General features: G+C 30.8%; 1 protein-coding gene and 1 pseudogene across 5 annotated transcripts; both read right to left on the reverse strand.

Annotated features, from left to right (window-relative positions):
• Positions 1 to 2,282: 2,282 nt before the first annotated feature.
• On the reverse strand, positions 2,283 to 4,415 carry LOC111023640 (cytochrome P450 CYP82D47-like; annotated as a pseudogene). The gene is made up of 2 exons (XR_015788763.1): positions 3,412 to 4,415; positions 2,283 to 2,988 (listed from the first exon to the last, which is right to left on the reverse strand). The product of XR_015788763.1 is annotated as a cytochrome P450 CYP82D47-like (transcript).
• Positions 4,416 to 13,732: 9,317 nt separating this feature from the next.
• LOC111009688 (putative transcription factor KAN4) lies at positions 13,733 to 25,132 on the reverse strand. 4 transcript variants are annotated; one of them, XM_088119559.1, is made up of 12 exons: positions 24,494 to 25,132; positions 24,270 to 24,346; positions 23,544 to 23,580; positions 23,187 to 23,298; positions 22,664 to 22,748; positions 21,896 to 22,577; positions 19,289 to 19,550; positions 19,085 to 19,168; positions 18,593 to 18,673; positions 18,012 to 18,493; positions 14,241 to 14,348; positions 13,733 to 14,164 (listed from the first exon to the last, which is right to left on the reverse strand). In XM_088119559.1, the coding sequence occupies exons 1-6, from the start codon at positions 24,834 to 24,836 to the stop codon at positions 22,449 to 22,451; spliced, it is 783 nt and encodes a 260-aa protein (XP_087975685.1). In that variant the 5' UTR covers positions 24,837 to 25,132; the 3' UTR covers positions 13,733 to 14,164; positions 14,241 to 14,348; positions 18,012 to 18,493; positions 18,593 to 18,673; positions 19,085 to 19,168; positions 19,289 to 19,550; positions 21,896 to 22,448. The 4 variants fall into 4 exon arrangements, with proteins under 4 accessions (XP_087975685.1, XP_022138560.1, XP_087975687.1 ...); XM_022282868.2 differs by lacking the exons at positions 13,733 to 14,164; positions 14,241 to 14,348; positions 18,012 to 18,493; ... (1 more) ...; positions 19,085 to 19,168; positions 19,289 to 19,550 and adding an exon at positions 20,558 to 21,060; XM_088119561.1 differs by lacking the exons at positions 13,733 to 14,164; positions 14,241 to 14,348; positions 18,012 to 18,493; ... (1 more) ...; positions 19,085 to 19,168; positions 19,289 to 19,550 and adding an exon at positions 21,395 to 21,665.
• Between the last annotated feature and the right edge of the window lie 2,374 nt (positions 25,133 to 27,506).

The raw sequence follows: 27,506 nt of genomic DNA on the forward strand, positions 1-27,506 counted from the left end.
TTCATGTTTATTAGTCCTTCTCTTTTCTAAGTGATAGCTATATCAAAATTTAAATATTGGGTGGAGGTAAGAATTTTCATACATTCTGATCTTCATTCACTAAAAGACAATATTGACTCTTATAGGAAAAAGACAAAACTGGGCCGACTGAATTTCAGTCTTGAAGAGAAAAAGAAGATGTTGTTTTATTTAAGTTTGTCTACCAGCGGACTAGCTAGGGACCAGTGTGATAATCTCATCTTCTCGTTTTTTCTTTCTATTTCTTCAATTTTTAATAAAGTAAAATAGAATGTACGACCTCAACGTTCCAAAATTTATGAACTATAAAATTATATTTTTATTTATATTTTAAGATAAAGTAGAGATGGGATCAAGAAATAGTTAAAAAACCTATTTTTATTATTTCTAAAATTTTTATACAATTTTAAAAATGCTTCTAGAAAAATGAAAAATAAGTAATTTTTATGTTGTTAAATACTTAAATTTTTTAATAAAAATTTAAAAGAAAAATAGGAAACAAAAAATGTCCTGACAATCCAATATTATAAATTTATACGGTGCATCTGGAAAATGGTGCAAAATTGGAACACGTTACCATAACTTTTCCAAATTTTATCGATACAATATGCTTTATTTCAAGTATTATATTGTGTTTTGGGTGGGATGGATCTGACAGTCGCAAACTCACTTTTGGAAGTAAGAAAATTTGAAATTTGTGTTTCTACTTTAACATCAATTGAGCTTTTGGAAGTACTAAAAGCAAGAGTGGTTGCCTAGGTAGCTTTCAAATTTACTAACTAATCACCAATACTTTGTTATCAATCAAAGATCAACTCTAAAGATATCGATAAAGATCAACGGTAAAGATATCAACTTTTTTTTATGAGATTGGATATATTCAAATCTCTCATCGCTGGATCTGTTATATTATATTATCTACCTACGCTATTACCAAGTGAAATATAAAAAAATTTGTATCGATGATAATCGGTAGAATGACCAAGTCACCTCCATTATTTACCCTTTGAAGAGGAGAAATTTTTTTTAATATATAGATTCATATTTTCAATGTTCGAATTCTTTGACCTGACCGAAAAGTCCCGGGTGTGATTTCTAAAGTAAGAAAGAGTAAAGTTTTTGTTGATATTATTTAAAGTTTTGTTTGACTAATTAGACAACCAGTGATAAAGTAATTAAAAGTAGGCATGGATGAGCAGGTTCAAGAGAAAAATTAGTCTTCTTTCCCAAGATATATCCTTGCCAAAGCAAAGCAACGAACAAGTAAGTATAAAAATAAGGATGGTTGAAAGTTCATGATGAAATTTATAAACATGATTATAGAAAATTAAAATTTTAAAATAATTATAGAAGTAGTTTTGATTTTATTATCATATGAGAATTAAGCAAATTTAAACATGTTTATTAATAATGCCATTGTTTAGCCTTTCACTCCATAAAAATCAATATTGAAATCTTCACTCATTATTATCATAACAAATTTACATTCTTTTTCTAATGTGGAATGTATATATATATATCCATTTATTATTATTTCTTTGGTTAATTCCTCTTGAGTTGGGCTACCTCTAATTATTAGGGAAACACACTCGTTCATTTGAGAGAAGGCATCAAAGTATTTTAGGAATATTTATTATGTATATAATCCAAACTCTTATCGGAACTATTCAACTTTACGAACTAGGTGAAATTGTTAGAACTTATCCTCCGTTTAGCGTCTAGAATTGATAAGAGAAATGATTTTAAATTTCAGGATTTTGAATAATGGAAATGATTTGTTTGGATGTTCACGAGAAATAAAAAGAAGGTATAACATTTTATTATTATACTCTTATAATTTAGGATAATATTATATTAATAATAATATAATATTTTAATATGAAATTATAATGTTAACCACGTATAAAAATGAAATCATTTAATCAAGTCAAGATATTAAATTAAACCTTGCTAATAAAATTAAAAAAGAAAAATTCGTAAACAGATATACTAAGGAAAAATTTTAAATGTATAAAAATTTGTATTTTGCTTCAACGATAATTCAAAAAATATTTGTAGAGGAGAGATGAGAAAAAAAGTAATTTAGTTGAACTGCTATTTGCTTAAGAGGCCATGTAGGGTAAATTTGGAATGAGATACTTTTTAATTTTAAATCTTGACAAATCCGAGCTATTTGAAATGAAAAATTTTGGGACTTAAAACGTGATTTCAAATCTATTGTGATTTAAAATTCATTCTTGTTCTTTCCAAACAGACACAGGAAATGATTTCAAAATCGATTTGGGAATACATGCAAATTCATAGTTTAGTTCCAAACAGAGCATTAGTGGTAACAATACACAATAGAGTTGGAATCAAGCAAAAGCACTAGGTAGGAGACGCGGTTTAAGGAGAAGTTGAAGAGGGTCGAGTCTACACAGGGTGAGTCCAAGCGTAGCAGCCATGATCTGAACAAACTATTCTAAGTTCGAAAGAATGAACCAAACTTGCCAACACCAATTGGGTCATTTGAATGCCGATTCCCAGTCCAGGACAGGATCTCCTTCCATAGCCAATCGGAGACAACTCGAAATTCTGGCCCTTCACATCTAACTCCTCTTGACTACTCAAAAATCTCTCTGGCTTGAACTCCAAAGGCTCCGACCACATCCGAGGATCTGTCTGTATCTTCCAAAGGTTTGTGATGAGGTGTGTGCCGGCGGCTACATCATAGCCTCCAACTGTGCAATCCTGACTAAATTCTCGCAGCCCTGATAGTGGTCCTGCTGGGTACAACCTTAATGTCTCTTCTACGACGGCTTTGAGATACACTTACTTGCTAATGTCTGATTCATCCACAAGTCTTTTGTTTCCAATTTGGATGTCTAGCTCCTCTTGAGTCCTTTCAAATGCCTCTCGATTGTTCAACAATAATGAGATTGCCCATATCAAAGTAACCGATACAGTATCCGTTCCACCAGAAATAATGGTCTGTCACACAGTTTATGCTTCGTTGACATCAATCATTAGAAGAAAACCAAGTAAATTTTAATAAATTCAAATCAGTTAATAAAGTAACTATTTTACAATTATACCCTATAATTCTATAAAATTCTTTGAAAAAAAAAAATTCTAACAACTCTACCCTCCCTTCGCAAATGCCGACTGACAAATCAAGAGAGAAATGCAAAACAAAGATGCTTATAGAAATTAAGAAATTGTCAATTTTAGAATGGCTGGACAAGATTTGAATGGAAATTTTGTTTATTTTTTTTAATTCAAACCAAACAGTATAAATAGTTTCAAAGTCATACTAATGTGCAGATCGGTTTCAAAAAAGGATTAAACAACACGATATTTATGATCATAACATGAAAATATGGAAGAGAAAAAAGTACACATACACACACTTACCAGGCATGTGGCTTTGATGACTGTCTCAGCGTCATAGCCAGCAAGGTCCATCCCTTCGAGAATTGTCGGCATCACATCCATGAGGTCGTGTTCCCCGTCGCCGTCGCCGGCACCGGATTCTCTCTTCCGGCGTTGTTCTTCCATCCATTCCTCCATGAGACAGTCCAATTCTTTTGAAGCTTCCTTCATGGCCTTCCCATATCCACCAAAATCCAACCATCTCAGAAAAGGAATGGCATCTCCCACCACAAACTGCCCCGCCAACCCGAAGAAACTCCTCATGGCTTTGCGGCACCGTCTCATCTCCTTCTCATCGCCGGCACAAGCTCCAAGGAACCGCTTCCCACAAACCATCATCAGAATCACGTTCAAATTAATATTCCCAATCCATTGGTCCATATCAACAAGTATGTGGTCTGAGGTGGCAGCTTCCTCCCTCTTTGTCCACAGATTGTAAAGCTTCCTCACAGATCTCTTTACCTCACAAACTCTGATATCTCTCTGTAACTCAAGATGGCGGTTCGAAAGCACCTCCGAGGCTACGATTTTACGCATACTGCGGTAAAAAGAATCAAAATAAGGCCTGAACCCAAAGCCTGCAAAGTTGTAGGTCAGGAGCTTTCCTACCAAACTTTTGGGGCGCGAGGAAACGATTGAGTCGTGGGTGGTGTAGCACTCTTTGGCCACTTCCCAGCTGCTGATGACGAGGGTTGGTTGGACGCCGACTCGGATGGTGAATATGGGTCCGTATTTGTCGGCCATTGCTCCTAATGTTTCGTGGGGAAGTTGTTTTGAAGCTCCGCACAGCGGCAAGTGGCCGAGCGCCGGCTGCTGCAGGAGGGTCTCTGCGTTTGGAGCTGACTCTGGCCTTCTTCAGAACAAGAAATGAAAAGAGAAGCAACAAGACGAAGAAGAGTGCAACTATGGAGTTGCTGAGAAATGGTGAAATGATTTCCATGTCAGTTTCCACAGATCTAAGACCGGACGAACATTAATCAGGCCAGCTGAGGAAGAGGGATGATCAACGACGTATTTTTATCTTTTTTTTTTTTTTTCCTTTTTTCAAAGCCAAGCGTGAAGATAGAGAAAATAGATTGGATTAACTACTATTAATTAATGATTTAAATTATGTATCAATGCTATTGATTAGTTGACTCGATAAACATGTCTAATTTTGCAATTGTAATAAATCAAGAATAATTAATTGGGATATTTAAATTATTATTGAAAATATTAATTGATTATTATATTATATTTTTTGTTAAAATATTATTTTGGTTCCTGCTTGGTTCATTTTAATCTTTCTACTATGAAAATGTTCATTTTTGTCCCTGTAATTTTAACTTTGGTTCATTTTCGTCCTTGTACTTTAAAAATGTTCATTTTGGTCCCTATTCGTAAGATTTTAACACAAATTCTATATATAAAAGAAACTATTTAGTATAAAGTAATGTTTACATTGTAAGAAATATATTGATTATAATGTGATGTTGAAATTGTGATAGAAAAAATGAAATTTAAAATAAAATGAAAGGACGAAAATGGTATAATGACTAAAATGAACCAAAAAGTACACCGAAACTAGCATTTTAACCTATATTTTTTTTGGAGAGAAATGTTTTCACAATCATAACTTACTTTCGAGAAATCCAAAATTCGAGAGAGAGCGAGAGAGATTTTGAAGAGAAACAACAAAACTAAAATTCAAAAGATTTAAATACAGAAATAAAATTTTTTAAGAACTAGGGATGAAAGCCTTGAAGAGAAAATACTTTAAAAAGTAAGAAAATTCTGAAACGTTTATAACTAATCTATGAAAAAAAAAAAGAACTTTATAAAGAGGTTGAGACCATTTTTTAGCCAGAAAGTTTGGATCAGAATTTTAGAGAGAAGTTAAAAGAAAAAAAATAAAAACTTCCAAGTGAAAAAAAAACGTAGAAAAAGTCGGAAAAAGTTTTGCAGAGAAATGTTTTAATAATTGTAACTGAATTTATAAAAATCCAAAATTGAAAAGAGATTGAGAAAAATTTTGGAGAGCAACAACAAAACTAAAAATTCAAACGGTTAAATATAAAAATAAAAATTTTAAATAACTACCAAAATTTACCAGTGGAAAAAGTTAAAATAAAAACCTTCGAGAAAGAGTTAAAAAAAAGTTGGACAAAACTTTTAGAGAAAAATATTAAAAAAAATATTTAGAAAGAGGATTAGGGATTAAACAATTCGAGGGCAAAAAGAAGACTTGAAAAAACGTTTTGGAGATAGAGAAATTTAAAAGTAAAAAAAAAAAAATATATAGAAAAATTTCGAGGAAAAACAATCTTTGAAAAATAAAGTCAATTTTAAGAAGTTAGAGAGGGGAAAAAAAACTTTTCAAGAGACGAATATTAAAGATTTTGGAAAAAAATTTGGAGAGAGAAAGTTGAGAGAATTTTCAAAACAGACAAGAAAATGGTTTGCAAATTATAAATAAATTTTGGAGAAAAAGGAAAAAGAGTAGGAACTTTTAAAAATAATTTTGGTCATAAGTAATTAAAAAAAAACATCTAGAAAGAGAAAAATGGTTAGGCATCAAAATTTTAGAAAGATCTACCAAATCTTAAAGAGAGAAAGTTCAAAAAAAGAAAAAAGAAACAAATTAGGAAGAGTACAAATTTTAAAGAGCCACGAAGTTCGAAATAAAAAATTTCAAGAAAAAAAATATTGAGATCTAGATATATATATTTCAAAAATACAAATTTTAAACACAACAATTAGTTTTAAAAAAAATATTAATTTTGAAAAGTAACATTAGAAGAAAAACCTTGAGAGATAAGGGAGAGAAATGTTTTAAATAGACTTTTAAATGTGTTTTAAGAGATTAAGAAAAAAACATGAATGTAAAAGAGGTCGAGGAAAACTTCGTAGGATAGCACAACGAGAAAAAAACTAATGTGAAGTGGTTTTAAAAGTCATAAACTTCAATTTTAAGAATAAACTTTAAAAAAAAAAGTAATTTAAAAAAAAAAACATTAAAAAGAGACTTAAGAAAAACTTTACAGACATAAATTGATAAAAAATTAAGATTCAATGAAAGACATTAAAGAGGCGAATACATACAAATTTATATAAAAAAAAGTTTAAGGTGAAAAAATAAATTAGAAAGTGTTTCACAAAACTTTTAAAGAGTCACACGTTAGAAATATAACTCTTAAGAAAAAAATGTTAGAAAAATTTCAAAAATAATTCCTAGTGATAAGAAAGGTACGGTTTTTACAAGAACCTATATCAGTAGAAATCATAGTTATATTATACGTATATCAGTGACAAATCATATTAGAAGTTATATTGGTAGATATCATAGATATATCAAAAGTAAATCAATTGTATAGCAGTATTATATCAGTGGTATATCAAAGGCATATCAATAATATATTACACATGTAAATCAATAAATAGTAAATAATATAATCATATAAGAAGTTATATTAGTAGATATTATAGTTATATCAATGATATATCAATTGTATATCAATAGTAAATCAGATGTATATCAAGTATATATCAAATATATATATATATATATATATCAGTATTATATCAATGGTATATCAATGCTATAAGGGTAAATTTGACATTTTATTATTGGACCTCTGTTTTTTTCTAAAAAATTTGCTATATTTGCAAATCTAAAATGTAGATGCTAAATTTGTTATTTGTTTAAAATTTTTTTGCCAGATTTGTAAGTACCCCTAAAATTATTGAAAGAATTGAAAAAAAAAACTTTTGAAAGAAAAGTTTATGAAGGAGGAATAAAATAGTTGAAAATTAAAAAGAAGATTTAAATGGGTCTTTGACAAAAATTAAAACCAGAGTTAGAGAAAAAATGATAATATAAATTTATGGACAAATAAAAACTTTCCAGGCAAAAAAAAAATTAATATAAGTTGGACAAAATCATTTGAGAAAAGCTTAGAAATATAAATTATATAAGTAATTTAAAAAAATAAAACATTAAAAAGAGACCTCAGAAACATTTTACAGATAGAAACGCAGAAAAAAAAAACTAAGATCGTTGGAAAACATTAAAGAGAGACGAAAAATATTTAGGGGTGAAAACTTGAAAAAGTCAGAAAATATTAAAATTTTAGAAATGCCTACAAATTTATAAATAAGAGAAAACAGTTTAAAAATGAAAAAACAAATTAGAGAGTGTTTGAAAAAACTTTTAAAAAGTCACAAGTTAGAAATAGAATTTTCAAGAAAAAAAAAGTCAAATAATTTTCACTAAAATTTTAAAATCAGTTTCCTAGAGATAAGAAAGAATCAATTTTTAAATGTAGAGAAAAAAATTTCTCAAAAGGAAATGTCGAAAGAGTTATAAAAAACTCTTGAAGAGAAAAGTTTATGAACGCCGAATAAAATAGTTTGAGATAAAAAAGATTTAAATGGGTTTTTGAAAAAAAATGAATATAATGTTTTGGACAAATAAAAACTTTCCAGGCAAAAAAAAAGTTAATATTAGTTGGACAAAGCATTTTGAGAAAAAAAGTTTGAAAAAAAGTTTTGGACTAAACCCTTGAAAAAAAAGTTACGTTTCTAAGTAAGAAAGTTTTCGTTTGAAATTTTAAAGAAAAATTTTAGATATAAACTTTCAAAAAAATGTTGGTTTGAATATGAGTAATTTAAAAAACATTAAAAAGAGACCGAAGAAAAAATTTACAAACAAAAATTAAAAAACAAGTTAAAGATCAAGGAAAAATATTAAAGTGGCGAAAAAATACTTTGAAATGGAAACTTGAAAAGTAAAAAAATATTAAAATTTTGAAGACAAAAAAAAAAGTTAAGAAATAAAATTAGAAAGTGTATGACAAAACTGTTAAAACAATCAAAGTTCGAAAATACAATTTTCAATAAAAAAAAACGTTAGAAAGAATTTCCTAGAGATAAAAAAGTGTCAATTTTTAAATTCACAGAAAAAACTTCTCAAGAGAAAACTATTGAAAGAGTTATTTAAAAAAAATTATGAAGAAGGAATAAAAGAGTTGAAGATAAAAAAAGTTAACATAAGTTGGACAAGATATTTTTAGAAAAAGAATACAAGTAATTTTATAAAATAAAAAAACACATCAAAAAAAGAGACTTAAAAAGAGACTAAAAAAATTTTGGGGAGAAAACTTGAAAAATAAGAAAATTTTGAAATTTTGAAGACAAAAAAGTCAAGAAGAAATTTTTTTAGAAATACATACAATTTATATATAAGAGAAAAAAGTGTGAAAATTTTAAAACAAATTAGAGAGTTTTGAAAAAACTTTTAAAAAGTTACAAGTTAGAAATAGGGTTTTCAACAAAAAAAAACGTTAGAAATAATTTTCAAAAATATTTTAAAATAAATTTCATGGAGATAAGAAAGAGTCAATCTTTACATAAGCGTAGAGAAAAAACTTCTTAAGAGAAATTATCCAAAGAGATTGAAAAAAACTTTTGCAAAGAAGTTTATGGAGGAATAAAATAGTTGGAAATAAAAAAGATTTAAATCGGTTTTGAGAAAAAATGAATATAAAGTTTTGGCCAAATAAAAACTTTCCAGGCAAAAAAAGTTAATATAAGTCGGACAAAAAAATTTTGAGAAAAAGTTAGAAATGTAACCTTACAGGGAGATAAAAATTGTTTGAAAGTGAGAAATTTTTTTTTTTAAGTTTTAAGGAGGAATTTAAAAAGTTTGAAGACAAAAAATGTTAAGAAATAGTTTTAGAAATACATGCAAATTTATATATAATTTTCAATAAAAAAATGTTCGAAAGAATTTTCACAAAAATTTTAAAAACAATCTCCTAGAGGTAAGAAAGGGTCGATTTTAAAATTTAGAGAAAAAACTTCTCAAGAGAAAATTATTGAAAGAGTGATAAAAAAAACTTTTTAAGAAAAAAGTTTATAAACGAGGAATAAAATAGTTGAAGATAAAAAAGTAAACATAAATTGGACAAAAATTTTTGAGGAAAAGAATACAAGTAATGTTATAAAAAGAACATTAAAAAGAGACTTAAGAAAAATCTTGCAAATAGAATTTAGAAGGAAAACAAATTAAGATCTTTGGAAATCATTAAAGAGAAGAAAAATATTTTGAGTAGAAAACTTGAAAAGTAAGAAAATATTACAGTTTTGAAGACAAAAAAGTCAAGAAGAAAATTTTAGAAATATATTCAAATTTATATATAGGAGAAAGTGTTTGACAATACTTTTAAAGAGTCATAAGTTTGAAATAGAATTTTCAATAAAAAACATTAGAAAGAATTTTCACAAAAATTTTAAAAATCATTTCTTAGTGATTAGAGAGAGTTAGTTAAAAAATTTGAAGAGAAAAGTTTATGAAGCAGGAATAAAATAGTTGAAGATATAAAAGATTTAGCTGGATTTTTGTAAAAAAAATTAAAGACAGAGTTTAGAGAAAAAATGAATATAAATTTTTGGACAAATAAAAACATTCCAGGACAAGAAAGTTAATATAAGTTTGACAAAAACTTTTAGAAATAGAGTTTTCAAGGGAAAAAAACGTAAAAAATAATTTTCACAAAAATTTTAAAATCAATTTCCTAGAGATAAGAAAGAGTCAATTTTGAAAAGAAGTTAATGGAAGAATAAAACAGTTGGACATAAAATTAAAGACCAGAGTTTCGAGAAAAAATGAATATAAATTTTTCAACAAATAAAAACTTTCAGGCGAAAAACGTTAATATAAGTTGGACAAAAAATTTTTGAGAAAAAGTTTGAAATATAACTACTTTCTTTAAGAAAGATAAAAATAGTTTGAAAGTGAGAAAAGTATTTTTAAAGTCTAAAGTAGAATTTTAAACATAAACTTAAAATAAATGTTGGTTTACAAGTATTTTGGGGAGAAACTTTGTAAAGTAAGAAAATATTAAAATTTTGAAGACAAAAAAGTTTAAAAATAAAAAAAATAATAAATTAAAAAGTGTTTGACAAAACTTATAAAAAGTTACAAGTAAGAAATGAAATTTTCAAAAAAAAAAAAACAGAAATAATTTTCTCAAAAAAATTAAAATTAATTTCCTAGAGATAAGAAAGAGTCCATTTTTTAATTTAGAGAAAAAACTTCTGAAGAAAAAATATGGAAAGAGTTGGAAAAAAACTTTGGGAGAGATAATTTTATGGAGGATTAAAATAGTTGAAGATAAAAAAAAAATTAAAATGGATTTTTGAAAGATAAAAAAATTAAAGACAGTTTAGAACAAAAGAATGAATGTGAGAATTTAAGGACAAATAAACACTTTTCCAATATAAGCTGGCCAACAAATTTTGAGAGAAATTTAGAAATATAACTACTTTTTTTAAAAAGAGATAAAAATAGTTTAAAAGTGAGAAAAGCTTTTTTAAAATTTAAAGAATAATTTTAAATATAAACTTAAAAGTCAGAAAATATTAAAATTTTGAAGAAAAAAAAGTTAAGAAGAAAAATTTTTAGAAATACATACAAATTTATAGAAAACAGAAAAAAAAATTAAAATGAGAAACTGTTTGGAAACACTTTAAAATAAAAATTTTCAAGAAAATAAGTGAGAAAGAATTTTCACAAAAAATTTAAAAACATTTACTAAAGATAATAAAGAGTCAATTTTTCAATTTAGAAAAATTTTCTCAAGAGAAAATATCGAAAGGGTTCAAAAGTATTTTGGAGAGTAAAAGTTTGTGGACAATGAAAAATATTAGAAGATAGAAAAGGTTTAAATGAGTTTTCTAAAACAATTAAAGATAGAGTTTTACAGGAAAAAAATGAATATAAGTTTTTTAAAATGTTTTCCTAATCAAAAGTTGAAAAAAGAAATAAAATGTTTAAATGGGAAAAGGTTTAAAATTTAAGAACGGGTAAAACATTTTAAAATTATAAATAGTTCAAAAATGAGAAATAAAATTATTTTTAAATATTTCAAATTTTGGAGGAAAAAGAAAATATAAACTTTTCAAAATTTTTCTTAATAATAAGTAATTTTCTAAAAAAAAAATTTAGAGAGTTAAGAAAATATTTATAGAGAGAATTAAAAGAAATATAAGAGTGCAAAAAAGCTTTGAAGAGAAAACTTGACAAGTAATTATAAATTGAAAATAATGAATATAAATTGTTTAACATGTTTTTCAAATCTTAAATATTTGAAGAGACTGAAAAAAACTAGAAAATTGAAAAGTTGAAATGAAAAAATAAAAACTTTCGAGGGAAAAAAAGGAAAAGAGCGAAAACTTTTTCAAAGAAAATTGTTTTAAAAAAGGAAATAAAGTTTTGTTTTATTTGAAAATTTTTAAAACAATGTTATGAGAAAAGGAAAAATTTAAGTTTGAAATGTGGAAGGGACACAAATTTTCATGAGAAAAAGGTAGAAAGAGTTATAGAAAAAAAAAGTTGGAAAGTGAGAAACTTTTGAAAAAAAAAAATTGGAAGCAAGAAATAATTAAAAAAATAATGTAAAGTTTCAAAAAAATAATCAATCATAACTAAATTTAGAAAACAAAAGTGGTTGAGAAAACTTTTATAGAGACCAACAAAAATCTAAGAGTAAAAAGTTAAGGGAAAAAAAAGGACGACAAAAGACGAAAAAAAGTTTTAAACAGAAGGAAAAAAACGATAGAAAAAAGTTGGAAAGTGAAAAATAAATTTAAAAAACAAAAATACCAATGACATCAATTCAGAGACAGTAAGAGAGAGATGAACCAAAAAATTTAGAGATAAAAAAATTACCAAGAGAGACAAGATTGGAGGAGAAAATTTTCAAAAAGTGAAATAAATTTAAAAACCAAAGGCCTAAAAAGACAAAGGTCTTAAAAGAAAAATGAATTTTATATTTTTAAAAAATGTTATGTTAAATAATTAATGGAAAAAAAATCAGGAAAGTGTTTGGAGTAACATTTTTAAAAGAGAGTGCAGAGAAAAGTTAGAGACATACAAATTTTGAAAAAGGAAAAAAGTTTGAAATTGCAAAATATATTTTTCAAAAAAATTAAAGATGAAAGTTAGGAGAAAAAAGAATAAATATTAGCAAAAGGATTTTTAATCATAAGTAAATTGGAAACACCAAGATTAAAAAGAGGTTGAGAAATTTTTCAGAGAGACAAGAAAAACAAATTTAATAGAAGATAAAGTTGAAGATTTGGAAGAGACAAAAGCTAGAAAGGGTTAGAAAAATATTTTGGAGAGAAAAACATTCGAAAACGAGAAGAAGAAAAAAGTATGAAAGTGAGGAATAAATTTAGAAAACAAAAAAATTTAGAAAAATTTTTAAAATATATTTTAATTCTAAGTAATTTAAAAGAAACAAAAATCCAGAAAAATTTTTAGAGATATAATTACAAAAAATTAAGAGAGGAAAAATTTAGAGAGATAAAAACTTTGATGAGAAATGTACAAAATTTGCAAAGAGAGAAAATTTAAAAATAAAGAACGAGGAAAACGTTAGATTGAAATTAAAGTTTTTAAAGAGAGACAAATTTATAAGAGAGAAGTTTGAAAATGAAAGATAAATTTAGAAAACAAAAATTTTTAAGAAAGTGGTTTTAAAGAAAATGAATATTAGTATTCAAAATATTTGATTCCATCCTAAACAAAAGTTTACAGAGAAACAAGTTAAAAAAGTTTAAGAGCGATACAAAGTTTGGAGAGAAATGGGTTGGAAAGAGTTACAACAAAAATTTTGGAGAGAGAAAATTAAGAAGTGATAAAATTTTGAGAAGAAAAAAGTTCCAAATAAAAATATTTTTTTAAAAAAACTTTAAAGACAAAAAATTATAGAGAAAAGTAAATATAAATTTTAGATAGAGGTTGAGACATATTTATGAAAAATACCTGAATAAAAATTTAAGAGTAAAGAAAAGATAAAGAGAAATAAAAATTTTGAAGAGAAAAAATTATAAAGAATTAATTAAAAAAATTGAGGAGAGAAATAAATTTAAAAGAACAGAAATTTAGAAAAAGTTTGAAGAAATTTTTTGAAAGGGACAAAGAAAAAAAAATCAAAGTGAGGAGAAAGTTTGAAAAAAAAAATAAAAAATTTGTTGAGAAGAAAATGAGAGAGACGGCCAAACAATAATATTAGAGTACAAATGAGAAAGCGGGGGAACTTTTTAGATAGAAAAATGTTTAGATACATTCATGCTATGATACACTACCTCACCCTTCCCCACGAAATTATGAGTCAAGGATGTGACTGAGATGACGATGCAAACTTTAGGCGTTAAAATTAATATTTCATCAAATTAAACTAGATTATGCTTGTATTCCATGCATAAAGTTGATCAACTTAAATCATATGTCAAATATTCATGGGAGTTGGAGAACTTACCAAGCTAGTCACTCTGATTTTGGGAAAAAAATGGTGTTCATCCAATGACTAACCATAGCTCCTGTTAGGGGAAAACAAGAGCTTTTCCCAATTTAGAAGCTAGTGCGTAAGAGAAGAGTAAGGCTACGGCGAAGAAGAAGACACAAGGGTTTAAGTGGTTCAGCCTAATGTTGGCCTACGTCCACTGTAAGGCTAATATTAGGCCAACATTAGGCTAAACCACTTAAACCCTTGTGTCTTCTTCTTCGCCTTACTCTTCTCTTACGCTCTAGCTTCTAAATTGGCAAAAGCTCTTGTTTTCCACTAACAAAATTGGTATCAGAGCCACAGTTCACAGGAGTTTTTTTGGTTAATTCACGAAGCAAGATCCAGCGATGGCTGTAGCGAGGTATGAGATTGAGAAGTTCGATGGAAAAGGCGACTTTGAGCTGTGGAAAATCAAGATTAAAGTTATTCTTGGACAGCAGAAAGCTTCCAAAGCAATTCTTGATCCAGCAAAGTTACCTGAGTCGATGTCAATTGAAGAAAAGGAGACAATGGAAGAGATCGCTTATGGGGCAATCATTCTGAATCTTAGTGATAATGTCCTACGGCAAGTTATTGATCTCGAAACTGCATACAAGGTATGGAACAAATTAGATGAGATATATCTTGCTAAAGATTTACCAAATAAGGCATATATCAGAGAGAAATCTTTCACATATAGGATGGATAATTCAAGATCCTTGAGTGAGAATTTAGATGATTTCAAGAAACTATCTTCAGAGTTTAAAAATCTCGGTGAAAAAATAGGAGATGAAAATGAAGCTTTTATCTTGTTGAACTCTCTTCCAGAAGCATATAAAGAAGTGAAAGTGGCCTTGAAATATGGAAGAGAATCAATATCTACTGATGCAATAATTTCAGCAGTAAGAACCAAAGAATTAGAGCTATTGGCGTCTTAAACGAGAGAGAATTAACGGCGAAGGTCATTTTGCAAAGGACAAAAATAAAACCGGCTGGAAAGATCAGAAAAATCAACAAGATGATAAAGGAAAATCTAAAATCAAATGTAGCTATTGTCATAAGGAGGGACATTTAAAGAAAGACGGTTTTTCCCTTAAAAGAAAACAGAACTGGAAAAATAAGAAAAACAAATCTGGTGAAGCCTCAGTTGGTGAAAATGCCTTCACATATTCAGATGTTCTAGCTGCAATTGATCACAGTGCTGAACAAAGTGGATCTCAAGAAAATCAAGATTGGGTTCTTGATTCGGGGTGCTCCTACCATATGACACCTTCGAAAGCTTGGTTCAGAACTTACGAGGAATGGGATGGTGGTTCTGTATATATGGGAAATAATCATGTTTGCAAGGTAGCCGGTATTGGTACTGTATCTCTGAAAATGAAAGATGGGTCTTTGAAATTTCTCCAAAATGTGAGACATGTTCCAAGTCTTAAGAGAAACTTAATTTCTCTTGGCATGCTTGATGCCATTGGCTGTGAATACAATGGATCTGGAGGTACTTTTGAAGTAAAAAAGGATTCAAAAGTGGTATTGGTTGGTGAGAAAGTCAATGGTCTATATGTAATCCAAAATGTAGAGTCAGCAGGAGCGGCACTTGTATCATCAGAAGGTAGTCTTTCAAGAGGCGATATCTGGCACAAACGCTTATCTCATATAAGTGGTAAAGGCTTACAAGAGTTAGGTAAGCAAGGTATTCTACCGACAGGCCTAAATGAAGAATTGAGTTTCTGCGAACACTGCATTGTCGGAAAGGCTAAAAGGCAGAGCTTTCAGAAATCAGATCATGTGACAAAAGGAATTTTGGACTACATCTATTCAGATCTATGGGGACCTGCAAGAACGCCGTCATTAAGCGGTTCGAGGTATTTTCTCTCTATCATTGATGATTTTTCAAGAAAAACATGGATATTTTTTCTAAAGACTAAAGATCAAGCAACTGAAAGGTTTAGAGACTGGAAGAAATTAGTTGAAAATCAAACTAGAAGAACTGTAAGATACTTAAGAACAGACAACGGTTTGGAATTCTGTGGGGAAGAGTTTAGCTCGTTCTGCAAAGACAATGGCATTACTCATCACAAGACCGTTAGACACACACCTCAACAAAATGGTGTGGCTGAACGTCTAAACAGGACAATAGCTGAGAGAATAAGGTGTCTTTTATCAGATGCTAGCCTACCAGAAAGATTCTGGGCAGAAGCTGCTTCATATGCAGTGTTTACCATCAATAGATGCCCACATACATCTCTTGGTTTTCTAACTCCTGAAGAAAAATGGACAAAGCGTCCACCAAAGCTTAACAATTTAAAAATCTTTGGTTGTGTTGGCTTTGTACACATAAACCAAGGTAAACTAAAACCAAGAGCGATAAGATGTATGTTTGTAGGGTTCACTGAGGGAGTTAAAGGTTACAGAATGTGGCATCCCACTGATCAGAGATGCATAAACAGCAGGGATGTAATTTTTAGAGAAGAAGATATGTTTATGTATCAAGAAGTTCATGAATCAACTACTAAAGCAGTTGAACAATCCAAGATTGAGGTGCAGTTACCAACTGAAATAAAGGTTAGTAGAAATCAAGTTGGTCTTGGTCACGATGAATCTGAAGTAGTGGAAGGGGATGAAACTCAACATATAGGTGAAACCTCTAGGCAACAATCTGATTTGGCTGACTACTCACTTGCTAGAGACAGACAGAGAAGAGAAATTCATCCACCAAAGAGGTATAGTGACTCCAATGTAATTGCAGCTGCCTTGAGTGTTGCACACACCCTAAATGATGTTGAACCACAAAGTTTTGAAGAATCTGTAAATGGGCTAAATGCTCATAAGTGGATTGAGGCCATGAATGATGAGATGCACTCATTAGAAGTTAATAACACATGGACCCTAGTACCACTACCTATGGGATACAAACCGATAGCATCCAAATGGATCTATAAATTCAAAGAGGAAATTCCAGGATTCCAACAACCCAGATACAAAGCAAGACTAGTTGCCAAGGGTTTCACACAAAGAGAAGGTATTGATTACTCAGAAATTTTTTCCCCAGTTGTGAAACAAACGACTATCAGAATGCTTCTAGCTCTAGTAACACAAATGGAGTTAGAACTAGATCAACTAGATGTAAAAACAGCCTTCTTACATGGTCATTTGACAGAGACAATATTTTTAAAGCAACCAGAGGGATACCAACAAAAGGGAAAGGAAAACCAGGTTTGTCTCTTAAACAAATCCTTATATGGATTAAAACAGTCACCAAGATCTCGGTACCATAGATTTGATGAATTTATTACAAAAGTGGGTTTCATTAGAAGTGCATACGACAGTTGTTTTTATGTGAAGACTACATCAGAAAGAAATAATGTTTTTCTACTACTATACGTAGATGACATGTTATTAGCCAGCAAGAGAATGGAAGATTTACAACAGGTGAAGAAATGCTTGAAAGCTGAATTTGACATGAAAGATCTAGGAGAAGCAAAAAAGATCCTAGGCATATGAAATCTACAGAGACAGAAAACTAGCTGAGATGAGAGTTACTCAAACTTCGTATAGCAGAAGAATACTTATGAAATTCAAGATGAATGAAGCCAAACCAGTAAAAGTTCCTTTGGCTCAACACTTCAAGCTGTCATCTACAAATTCACCTGATGAAAATGATACTGAACAAAAAAGGTACATGAACTCAATACCTTATTCAAGTGTTGTAGGCAGCTTAATGTACTTAATGATATGTACAAGACCAGATTTGGCTTACTCAACCAGTGTAATTAGTAGATTTATGTCAAACCCAGGAAAAAGACATTGGGAAGCTGCAAAATGGGTATTGAGATACCTAAGAGGAACTGAAAACGTAGGCATTACATACAAGCAAGTGAAAAGACAAGAGTTGGAGCTTTATGGCTATGTTGACTCTGACTATGTGGAGGACTTAGACAAGAGAAGGTCCTTATCAGCATACTTATTCCTAGTTGGAGAGAACATAATAAGTTGGAAAGCTACACTCCAATCAGTGGTAGCACTCTCCACCACAGAAGCAGAGTTTATAGCCCTTTCAGAAGCAGTCAAAGAGGCTTTGTGGTTGAAGGGTCTCTTGAAAGATTTTGGTTTTGATCAATCCAAAGTAAAAATCTTCTGTGATAATCAAAGTACAATTCGTTTGTCGAAAAATCAACAATTCCACAGCAGGACCAAGCACATTGACATAAAGTTTCATTTTGTCAAAGAACAAATTGAAAAAGGTACGATAGAAGTGATAAAAGTCCATACCTCTGATAATGCTGCATATATGTTAACTAAAACAGTCACCCAAGCAAAGTTTGAACATTGTCTGAGATTGGCTGGAATCTACATACCGGAGAAAGGATAAAAAGCAGATTAAAAGGGCTGGTCTTTCGCCTTCTGTATGTCTTCAAAGGTGGAGATTTGTAATATTTACCGTGGTTGAATACAACAGAAACTATGGGTAAAACAGAGTACTTCTGTAAAGAGTTAGTTATTAGGCTAAAGCCCTTTAAATAGCTCATTATGTACTTCTGGAAGAACCATGAAGAAATTCCCTTTGTAATTCTCTCTCTAAAAGAAGTGAAAGATTAGCCTTACAGTGGACGTAGGCCAACATTAGGCTGAACCACTTAAACCCTTGTGTCTTCTTCTTCTTCGCCTTACTCTTCTCTTACGCTCTAGCTTCTAAATTGGCAGAAGCTCTTGTTTTCCCCTATCAGCTCCAAATAACTACTGCACAACAAAATCTGGATGGCAGACAGTAAAAAAGATCCCAGATCAAGAATTAGAATCGCTTTTCAAGTGCAATATATTAGAAAACAAAGTAGTTTTTATCTACTCCATACCGTATTTATCAAAGGAAAATATATATCACTTTCCATCCTCGTTTGAATTCAATGAAGTTCCAATCCAGCCATTTCCACCTCCTATAGGACAGCCATACAGATAGAATTAAGTGAGCAACTAACTCGATATCGAAACCTATGTGCAACAAAAATTAAGACAGATGAACTGTTGCCTAAGAGTTAATATCTTCATGTTTGAGAGAGATCAGATAAAACAGAGAAGTAATAGAAAGTTCTACAAGTTCAATTGAAAGTACGCATATAAGGGTTAGTAAAATATCAAAAGAAGATCGTCCAAAGGAGTGTATAATAAACACAGAATAGAATTAATACTACAAAAACACAACTACTCGATCAGCTGGTAATTTAAATAGACGCAAAACAAATCCCCGTCAAGAACTCCAAATCATTTTAGAATTTTTAGATATATGCCCTAGTATTATGTCTCCAAGAGCTATGTTTGTGTAAACAAATTAAAACTAGACGACTTACATCCAGAGCAGGAGATTCAAATCCCTTCTCATGTTGCCGGTTTCTCTCTCGATCGCTTCAGTTTCGGTTCGATTCTTGAAATTCCTGACAAAGAACCCGAACCTGGTCAGAATGACAGGAAGAAAAAACCAAAAACCAAAAAAAAGAAAAAGGTATAAATCGGAGAAATTAATTATCGAAGTCGCCGAAGCGTAGAAAACTCACATTGGCCGCTTTAATTTCCCTCGCTTCAATTCAAGTTGGTCATGATCCGATCATGAAATCCCTAACGAAGAACCAAAAAGGAAGCGTAGATCTACCGATCGGAGGAAACCAAAGTTGATCGGAGTCGCCGGATTGGGAAGAGGAAAACGGGAATGGGGATGAACACGGTCGAAGGAGGGGGAAATAGGGTTTCTATAAGGAAGCAGTTGGCGAATGCGGAGATAATCGCAGAGGCGCGTCTGGAGAGCGCTAAATGACACCCCTTCCAACGGTAAAAAAAAAAAAAAAAAAAAAAAAAGTTGTTACACTGTGATCACCCAAAATCCAATCTAATCATTTCAATGCATTAATATCTCTGGCATGGCTCGCTTAAGTACCACTTCGCACGGAAATTAAATTAAAACCAATTACTACAAATTATAAATGAATTTGCATTCATTTCATTCTGCAATTTCAAATCATCATTCCCCAAAGTGGAACGAAAGGGTACCAGCTTTTTTGCATTGAGATCAGTCGAGTCAATATGATGGCTTTCAGGCTTGGGGCTACTACGATTAATTAATGAATCTTTCCAATAAAGAGATGAGGGATTGCTAGGCTGTTTGATAATAAGAAGGTAGTTTATCTCTTTGATTGAAAAAAGCTTCCCATTTGTAACGTGTCACTTATTTCCAATAAAGAGATTTTTTTTTTTTTTAATAAATAAAGCGCTTTGAGTTTTCCGATAATAATTAGCACCACATAGCTAGGTTCCAGGGCGGTAAGAAGCTAAGTTTTCATAGCCTCCGATCGTGCAGTCCCCGACAATGGTCCGGCTGGGTACAACCTTAATATCTCATTCACTACTGCCTTGGAGATAGACTAACTTGCTTAGATCTGATTCATCCATCAGTCTTTCATTCCCAACGTGGATGTCTAGCTACTCTTGAACCCTTCTAGCTGACTTTCGATTGTTCAGCAATAATAACGAGATCGCCCATGTAATAATTAAAGGTATACTATCGGCTCCCCAACAATTATGCTCTGCCATCATAATTTAAACAATATGAACTCAGATTTATAGATCTGAGAAGAATATTTGGAGATGAGGGAAGAAAGGGGAAGAACGAAAAAGAGAAAAAGAAAGTGGGGGGAAACTAGTAAGAGGTAGAAATTGAAAAGATGGGACAAGATGGAAAAATGGATAATAAAAAGCCACGATAAGTGGAGAAGAGGAAGGTGTAAAAAGAAATAATTATCTGGTGTGTCGTTTTTCCAATAAAATAAAAATTATATATAATTTACCTTCTCCTTTATTTATTATCGGTTAAATGTTTGACAATATTCCAAATAAATTAATCACTCTTAAACAAGCCCAGTATTTTCAATATTCAAATATATACAATTAAACGATCTTTATTTTCTTTCAAACATCTTCACTCACACGGCTGTCTATTAGTCACTCTTTTTTTTTTCCCTTTCAACAATATCCTCTCCTTTTTCCCTCTCCATCTCTCTTCTTTCATCCACTCTACTCTTTAAGTTATTATTTATTCTCTTATTTAACTTATAGCTCTCTCTCTCTCTCTGAATGCTGATCTTTTGAAATTTTTTTTCCTATGGTTGATCGGTCCCTTTGATATTGGATGAGCCAGTGGATCGACGAATGACTGTCAGTGAAAATCCAATGTCGACTGATTCACCCCGTAAACTAACTGACCAACATCGGCTTCTTCAGTCGGATCCATTTTTTAGCTCGAATATGTTCAGAATAGCCCCTAGTTTTGTTCTCCCTGTCATTCCAAAGAAATGACAGATAGGAAGTAAAAGGATCAGCAGTCAACTACTACGGTACAGAGAATTGAATGGACAAAAGTATCCATTTTTAAAATGAGAAATGAGCAGAAAGCAGCATTTATATCCTCTGTAACTATTTGGTGTGAAGCAACGAGAGAGGTCCAATGTCCACACCTCAGCACTGAGTGTTTTGAATTTGATTCTTCATTAGGTATTAACCAAATAGCTATACCTTTCTCTACTTTATATTTTAGTTTACCAAAAACATGGTCAAAGAGACCATTAAAAGAAAGGATGGACAAATATGTGGGCTTTTGAAAAAGAGAGAGATCAAGAACTTAACAGTCTCATTTTTCATAAACATTAGAAAGATATATACATCGTTATAGTAACTCATTAGAACACACATCTAAATAATTGTTTTGAAAAGTTATTTTCGTTTGTTGCAGTTAACTAATTCAATTTATGCTTCAGTTTCCTAACAAGTTGGACTGAAATGGGTAGGATGAGGAGCAAAAGATAAGGTCAAAATGGGTTGTTGCACAGCACTCATTAACCCCAAGAGGTAGACAGCGCATTAGTACCCCGGAGAATTGTTTCCCTAAACAAGGATTTCATCGAATGCCTCATTAATCTTATCTTCTTTCTAAGCTTTTAATCATAAACTGCAGCTTCGATATACTCGCCAAATAATTAAACTCAAATATGACGTCTGATTGCAACATAAAACCATTAACCAAATGCCTCAGTTAGGTCAAAATCAAAATTATGAGTTGCTCTTCTTCCAACAAATAGAAAAGAAAGGGAAAAGCCTCGCAGATGAACGAATACCTGTAACTGTACTCTACTTTCGAGATTTGTGGCACATCGCAGTTACCGACGGAGATCGACGACGAAACTCCGTCCATGGCATTTATGTAATATCATCATCCTCCCATCCCATCGCCGCCGTTCCCTCCCTCCCTCCGTCTCTCCAATCTCGTTCCCCTGTTTCAGAGATTGATGTCCAATCCAATTCTTGCGCATCTCCCGGAAGGCTTTCTTTTGGGCCAAGCCCATGGCCCAGGCCCAGAATCAGCAATAAAAATGAATATATTATTATTTCCATTTTTATTTTATTTTTCTTCATCCATTCCGCATATGGTTTCAGCTTATGTTCATTGTACTTTTGAAAGTGAATTGAAGAATACATAATTTATCAAAAGTGTTATGATTTTTCGTGTACTGTTTATTTTGTGTATTGATTTAATTGAAACACAAAATCCATCGCCAAACATTGAAATATTCATTTGTGTTGATTTTCTTTTCAATTCGACAATGAAAAAGACTAAATTTGTGGATTTTTCTTTTTTTGTTTTTTCTTTCTTGTGGGGAATTTAAGAAGCTAGCAATTGAGAAGGGTAAGCTCATTTGCATCAGCATAATCTAATTGCCAACTTGGTCTTCCCAAAGTGAACTCTAAATTAATTCTCTGCATGCTGAGAGCTTCGCGATAATCTCCCTTTCCTTCCACCTAAAATATATTTATTTGAAAAAACATCATTAATTTCAATGTCAATGGAGGGAAAAAAAAAAAACAACCTATGTATCATTTATTACCTTAAATCCTCTAGATTTAGCAAAAGTGTCGTTTGACATATTCCTCTCGCTACTGATCTCGGGCATCGATGTTACCAAGCTACTTCTGCACGCAAATGAGGGAAAAAATACATTAAAATTTGAAACTTTATTAACTAATAGAGAAAAATCATAAACAAAATATATAGAACGTTCGGCCTAACAAATCTGAGTATAGCTCACGTGATTAAGATACTTATCTTCGATTAAAATATCGTGAGTTTGAATTCTCATACCACATATTGTATTAAAAAGAAAATATTAGGTCGTAATCATCATTGAATTACTCATTAAATATCATAAATCTTGATAGGCTATCAAAGCTCGAGAGATTGGATAAAAACTAACTAATGAAATTATATATAAAAAAAAAACCAAACATAATTTTTAAAAACTGAAAACTAAAAACCAAATCATAAAACAAATCTTCGTGATGCACAGAATTAGATCAAACATAAAAATTGAGTAATGACCCAAAAAACTATTTTGAAAGGCCAGATCTCACCTTTGCATTGTGTGCAAATTAGGAGATTGAGGGCTAGAATTTTGAGCAGATGAAGCAGAAGATAAAAGGGTATCTGGGTCCAGCTCTGGCCTTCCACAATCATCATCTGCAACTGCAACATCATTAATTTACAGTCCATAAAGAAGAATAGCAAGCTTCAGCTCAATAATTCAAATGTCTCTTTGGAAACTATAAGGAAAAAACTTGCAATTCAGACTGCCAAATACACAGTGTTTGTATTAAAATGGCTCAACAGTACATATAAAGAATCGAATGTCCATATTACAAAATAGACATAAAGGGTGTTTGTCCTTTTTTCGTAACATTAAAAAAGAGCACAGTGTTTTTATTTATTACCTGTTCCCTTCACAGTATTCTTCACTGTTCGATACATCTGCATGAACAAAACCAAAAACAAAATATGTCAAAAAGTTTTTTTTTTTTTAATAATTTTTTTAACAGCCTTGCAGTTGCAGCTGATTTAGATGCCTTTTTTGTCCTTTAACTTTTGTACTCTCTTTTACCCGCACGATACGAATGAATCTTGGAAAATGTAAAAATTTCAGCGGATAGGATAAATATTAAGTGACAAAAAGAAGCTCTTCGGCAACCAAATGGAAAGTGAATAATGTTAATGTAAGGCATCATTCTTCTTTTATCTCTCACGTGCTAAATTACCACTAGACCCAAAAATAACATAAATCAATTAATTGCAATTGCTTTTAATCCTCTTTCTTTGGTGAGCTTTGAAATTACCACAATGTCCAACAATTGACCCAACACTATTATCATTTTAGGGTGTTAAATCATCCATGGGTTAGAAATTAGCACAATGTCTAATAAATGGAAGTAATAATGCTTAGAAACAAAAATGATATTACAATATCTCTCACTTTGATATTGTAAACTAAAAAATTTAGTTCATGGATTAAAGAAAATTCAAATTCAAACTTTTAACATATCGAATTATCAATAAACTCGAAAACAAGCAATAGCATATGTCTAATCATTTATTAATATGACCAGACCAGAAAAAAGGGGGGGAAATAGCAATAATGGAAGAAAATCAAACAACACACCAACCTGCAAATGGCTTTTGACGTGAGCTAGGGTAAGATCCTTGACATTCATGAGCTCCAATACTGATTTTGGCGTTGCCCCTGAGAGGAATGAGAAAACGAGCATTGATTAATTACTAATGGGTTTCATTATTTTTTTTTTCCCTCAAGAAAACTCTTTAGAAGTTACAATAAATATAATAAATAAATATTTAGGGTTATTGGGGTTTTGTGTGTGTTTAGTTTTACTTTCATGGCCGCCGAGGAGCTCAACGGCGTGTACAAAATGAGCGTGGAGAGTAGTAGTCCATCTCATTCTCGGGGCTCGGATGCTTCTTCTCACACCCCCACAGCCGCCCATTCCGCCGCCGCCGCCGCCGCTGCTTCTCTTGAACTCCCGGCGGCTATGGAGGTTCCGACGAAGACGGGTACTCGTACGATCCCCCGCTTCAAAGCCTAAGCGGAAAAGGGCACTATTTTCATGGGTGAAATCGGTGCCGCTGCAGGCGGAGTCCGGAAGACTGATGTTCAAGGAGAGGTCCGGCAAGGAAGACGGCGTTTTCATAACGGGGCCGTTAGAGCTCAGAAACATGATCAGATGAGGAGAATAAAAGAATCTCAAAGATGTAGAGAAATAGAGAGAGAGACTAATTTTGGGTAGAAATTAGAAAGAAAAGGGTAATGAGTGAATGCATGATGAGTGGGTTATGATTTGGAAAAGAGGTAGTTGAGTTGAGTATTAAATGCAGGTGGAGATGGAGGTGCAGAGAGATCAGAATTTTTTGTTATCCAGAAGCAGAAGAGATTAAGGAAGGGAGAAGGAAGGAGAGAGAGAGAGAGAGAGAGAGAGAGAGAGAGAGAGAGGATATAATGGCGGTTTGTGAAGGGAATGGTTGGAAATCGAGAAAACAAAAAAGGGGACTGTTCCATGGAATATCGGAGACCAGAATTGGGTCTCACTCTACGTTGATGGATGGCGACCCTTATCAATTTTCCCTTTTTCCCCCCTCTTATTTTAGGCTTCAAGAATATTCCACCATTTTTTAACCTAATGAGCTTGGAAGATTACTCATACTATCCTATCGACGGGTTGGTTTTTGACCGATAAAGAGAAAAATAATATAGGAAGAGAATTACTGATGCTATGTTGAAAAGATAAGAAATCTAAAATTTAATGGTAATAAGTCACCAAGATATATACTATACTAAAGTCAACGAGTATCACTAATATAACAATACTTATGGACGGTTTGTTTCATGAGATGGACATCTAGATTCCTATCTTTGTTTGGTTGAAACTTTGGATATCGGATATTTTTAGACGCTCGTACAAGCTAGGACATCCAACATGAATTTTTAAGATTTTGATGTTAATTAGACAATCTTCTTTTGATAGTTTTATTGTTATCGTCATTGTCATTTTTACTCTATATTATCTCATCAATTTTTTATTTTATTTTAAAAATAAATGCGTATGCACTAATACAGTAATAAATGGTTAAATGCAATTATTTATATAATACATTTAGATATAAAATAAACTTTAGTCAACCATATAATATCTTAATTTTTTTCAATTGAAACTTATTTATTTTAACCTTAAAGATATAATATTAAACTTATAAAAACAAACTTTTTACCTGAGTTCAAATTATATATATATATGCTAACACAAAAACATCTATAATTTTAGATATCGAATCAATACGTAATTTTTAATACATTCTCATGTACAAATCCTGCAAAAACAAACGTATAGCTACTAAGTATTCTCAAACGTTATTGTAAATATTATTGCAAAACAGACATGACTATTTAAATATACGTGAGACATCTATAATTTCAGATATCTAATATTCCAGGTATTTGAAGATGCCAACCTTTTAGATTATCGAACAACAAAATAATAAAATTCATCTGGCATGAATTTTTGACTGGTAGAAAAAATGAACGTTGAGAGAGACATTTTTATTCTTTAAAAAAAATAGTAATCATAAAAAATTAGCTGTGGATGGCAGAAAATTGTACTAATAGGAGTATTATTCTTTACATATTCACTGCCTCTTCCATGTTTGTCACTCTCTACTGCTCAGTTCCTATCACTCTCTTCAGTCTTCTTCTAGTTTTTCTTGTTTGTTTGTTTGTTTTTTTTTATTTCCTCCTTTCGTTTTCATGTATTTGCTTAAACAAAAAACTCTAGAAAACATGCTTGGGGTTTAAGGTCTTTTCTATGATACTTATATTTAGTTTGTTTTTCAAGAACTATTATTGGTTCGAGATAAAGTCCTTATTTTACTTCTCGACATTATAAGACAGTTTATAAATGGTAATTCTTAATGTATAATAATTTTCAGGGTTAAATTACCAATTTGGGCTCCCATGCTTTTAGTTTTAGTTTTAATTGATTCATATATATTTTAAAGCCTTCCATCGAGTCTCTATAATTTTGAAAATTTTCAATTTGGTTATTATGGTTTCATTAAACATATAGATAAATCATAATTTCAATAATAAACGTCTTTATCATATTGAATACACGACATGTTTTTAATTTACATTCCAATTAAATTAGGATATGTGCATTCTATTTGGATATTCGTTTTAGAGTCCAGAAACAAAGGAATGGATTTTGGAGATCAAGAAGGAGTTAAGGACGATTTGTAAGGTAACGAAATCATAGATGTAAATTTTTTCAAAAAATATAGATACTAATGATCAAGTTGATCGAAACTAAGCCTAAAATTTTTGTGTCGATGAAATACCCGATTTCAACTTGTTCAACTGAAATCAACAATATTTTCTCTTGGGTGGATCATCTTAATTAATAACAATTTTGTATCTTAGATCACATACTAATTATGAAAAGAAAGAGAAAAAAAAGACAGCAATATTAATATTTATTGAACCGTCCAAAAATAGAGATATTGAATAGTCTACTTCAAATTGTAATTATTAATACATAATAATATGTATATAATAATGAGCGTGTCTGAATTAACACAAATCACAAGCATGCAGTACAGGATTTGCAGAATTTCCAGGAGAATAATCGTGTGGAACTGGAACTATCCAAATACTCTTTAGACTTCGAGCTGTACACGTGCAAACCCACTCGCCAAATAAATATATTCACGAGAAAAATCATAAACCCATCTCATGAGATTAAGTCAATATAATAATATATACTATAAATCTACCACTATTTTAAAATGTATATTTGATCCTAAATTTTTTAAGTATCTATTTTAACCATTAAGTTTTA

Source organism: Momordica charantia, assembly GCF_013281855.1.
Source record: "Momordica charantia cultivar OHB3-1 chromosome 11 unlocalized genomic scaffold, Mcharantia_2.0 BLBB01000011.1, whole genome shotgun sequence".
Taxonomy (NCBI): domain Eukaryota; kingdom Viridiplantae; phylum Streptophyta; class Magnoliopsida; order Cucurbitales; family Cucurbitaceae; genus Momordica; species Momordica charantia.

Bases quoted from the DNA above. Each gene is read 5' to 3' on its own strand.
- LOC111009688 (XM_088119559.1), bottom strand. From the start codon at position 24,836: ATGTTTCTGAGCTCTAACGGCCCCGTTATGAAAACGCCGTCTTCCTTG. The intron at 24,347-24,493 runs GTAAAACTAAAC...CATTCCTCTCAG, and splicing joins GCTCCTCGGCGGCCATGAAA to GGGCAACGCCAAAATCAGTA. The intron at 22,578-22,663 runs GTAATAAATGAT...AATATATTTTAG, and splicing joins CTAAATCTAGAGGATTTAAG to GTGGAAGGAAAGGGAGATTA.